At 52.3% G+C, this 2,290-nt stretch overlaps 1 protein-coding gene across 1 annotated transcript; it reads right to left on the bottom strand.

Annotated features, from left to right (window-relative positions):
- Window positions 1-386: 386 nt before the first annotated feature.
- On the bottom strand, window positions 387-1,595 carry LOC123155743 (aquaporin NIP1-4-like). The gene is made up of 5 exons (XM_044573888.1): window positions 1,424-1,595; window positions 1,105-1,329; window positions 830-1,027; window positions 671-732; window positions 387-579 (listed from the first exon to the last, which is right to left on the bottom strand). Exons 1-5 carry the CDS (start codon window positions 1,583-1,585, stop codon window positions 387-389), a joined length of 840 nt encoding a protein of 279 aa, XP_044429823.1. The 5' UTR covers window positions 1,586-1,595.
- Between the last annotated feature and the right edge of the window lie 695 nt (window positions 1,596-2,290).

The raw sequence follows: 2,290 nt of genomic DNA on the forward strand, positions 1-2,290 counted from the left end.
GCTAGTCACTACTAAATTTTGACCACACTTGATATGAACAATAAAGAAAGTGGACGTGTCTCGCAAAAATAAAAAATAAAAAATTGGACGTGCACATATGACAGTAAGATACGCACATATCGATTATCGCCTCGCCAATAATCACTTCACGTATATACCAACCAGGCAACAAGTAAAAGCACATGGATATTTATTCGTTCGTATATCCTCCGTCCTCTGTAAGTAGATCGATACACGCTATGCTAGACTAGCTAGGAATGCATCGTTTAAGATAGTAATCACACCATACACTCATGCATAGCTCCAATTATTGCTCCTCTCTTGGGCGTGTCGATCGCTCCGAACATGTGTACCGCGCGCACGGTTCTTAATTTACTAGGAGTTCATCAAGCCCGGTCGGCGCTCTTGGTGATCTCGCGCAGTGGCTTGCCGGTGTGGCGGACGAGGCCGTAAGCCCAAGCTCCGGCCGCCCCGCCGGCGAACGGCCCGAGGATGTACACCCAGAGCGACTTGAACTTGCCCGCCACCAGCGCTGGCCCGATGCTCCTCGCCGGGTTCATCGATGCTCCCGTCACCGGCCTGTCATCGTTGACCAAACGTGCGTACGTACATTAAAGATCATGCCGTAAAGTTAAACAACAAACAGCGTAGGAGAGGGAAGCGAACGTACCCAGAGAATAGCGCGTTAAGCATGATGGTCGCGCCCACAGCCAGCCCAGCCATCTGCCCTGACTGCACAAATACGAGAAATGGATGGTAAGTACGTAGGAGTACGTACGGCGCAGTCTCTCGTCGGTGCATGCATGCATGGCCGCCTAGCTTAGCTTACTGCTCGGTCGTCTGTAGCCACGGCCATGATGACGAAGACGAGGTAGAAAGTGGTGATGAACTCCATCACCAGCGACTGGAGGTTGGAGCCCGTGGGCAGCGTCACCGGCGCGAACTCGTGCTTCCCGCCGAACATCAGCCGCAGCAGAAAGCTCGCGATCATCGCGGCCACCATCTGCACCGCCATGTACGCCGGCACCTGCATGCGCATATGCACACATGTCATCTGCTGGTTGCTAACTCTCGTCACGGGGCGAGTCTGGCGGCGACGCTTACCCGCCTCCAGGGGAACCGGCGAGCGATGGCGAAGCCGACGGTGACGGCGGGGTTCATGTGCGCGCCGGAGATGTGGCCGACGGTGTAGACCATGACCATGACGGCCATCCCCCACACCACGGTGATGCCCGGGAACGTGACCGCGCCCTGCTTCTCCCCGTTCACGACGATGGCGCCCATGCCGGCGAACAGCAAGAAGAATGTGGAGAATAACTCGGCGAGGAGCTACATGTACATGCCAGCGTAGCCAAACAGAGGTTGGATGAAAACAGAATGTACACAAGCATATACGTACATCCATCAAGAGAAGTAGGCTCACCATCTGAAGAAAAGAAACAGAGACGGGGAAGCCACAGACCATGTCCTGGTCAAGGTGGTAATCAGCAGACACCTCCTTCTCCTTCCTCCCGTCCTCCACGGAGAAATCGTTCACCGACACCGATCCATTCGTGTAAGCAGAGTCGTCGTCCCGCCTGGCCATTTTTGCCTCGATCTCCTGGTACACACTCCAAGTGACAAAACTAGGGCGACCAGAATGTGGAAGTGGAAACACTGAGATGACAGAAGAGGGTACCGAGCTCTGAGCAAGTCGACTGAACTATATATACACCAGCAAGGAGAGCTTGTCATGTGGTACATATTATAACCATCGGCTTGTTTTGCTAGCTCCACCATGTTATGTCGCTTCTCCTTCATCCCTCGGATTTGTCGAGACTGGAAATATTAAAGAAGAGTTCCGTTGCTACTCTAGGTGTTTAGTTCAAACCAACTAGAAAATTTGCAGAAGATTCACCACCCCAGACATCGAGGCCGGAAGGTGATAGATAATTTGGTGCTGCATTGGACAGATTAACAGCAAGCGAGAACCCCAAGGACACACCAGACAAGACAAAAGCATGCACTCAGCCCTTAGGTTTACGCGATAGTTGACGGGGACGCGCGTAATGCCTCAGCATTACCACTCGTGCCAAACATTTCAAATTACAAGCATGACGTACAGGCCAACGTACATCTACTCGGATTGAGTGTGCTTCTAAGTTACAGGGTAAACGTGAGTACCAAAATTTCAGGACGATGCTGCTGCAGAGCTACCGATGTCCATATGTTCATGGTGATTGCTGAGGACATAGAATGGCCAAATGGTACAGGAATGTCGTTCCTTCTAGGGCCGATCTCAGACGACACA

This window comes from Triticum aestivum, chromosome 7B (genome assembly GCF_018294505.1).
Source record: "Triticum aestivum cultivar Chinese Spring chromosome 7B, IWGSC CS RefSeq v2.1, whole genome shotgun sequence".
Lineage (NCBI taxonomy): Eukaryota > Viridiplantae > Streptophyta > Magnoliopsida > Poales > Poaceae > Triticum > Triticum aestivum.

Coding starts and splice junctions, on each gene's coding strand:
- LOC123155743 (XM_044573888.1), bottom strand. CDS start 1,585: ATGGCCAGGCGGGACGACGACTCTGCTTACACGAATGGATCGGTGTCG. Junction 1,028..1,104: donor GCCGGTTCCCCTGGAGGCGG/GTAAGCGTCGCC, acceptor ATGCGCATGCAG/GTGCCGGCGTACATGGCGGT. Junction 580..670: donor CTTAACGCGCTATTCTCTGG/GTACGTTCGCTT, acceptor CAACGATGACAG/GCCGGTGACGGGAGCATCGA.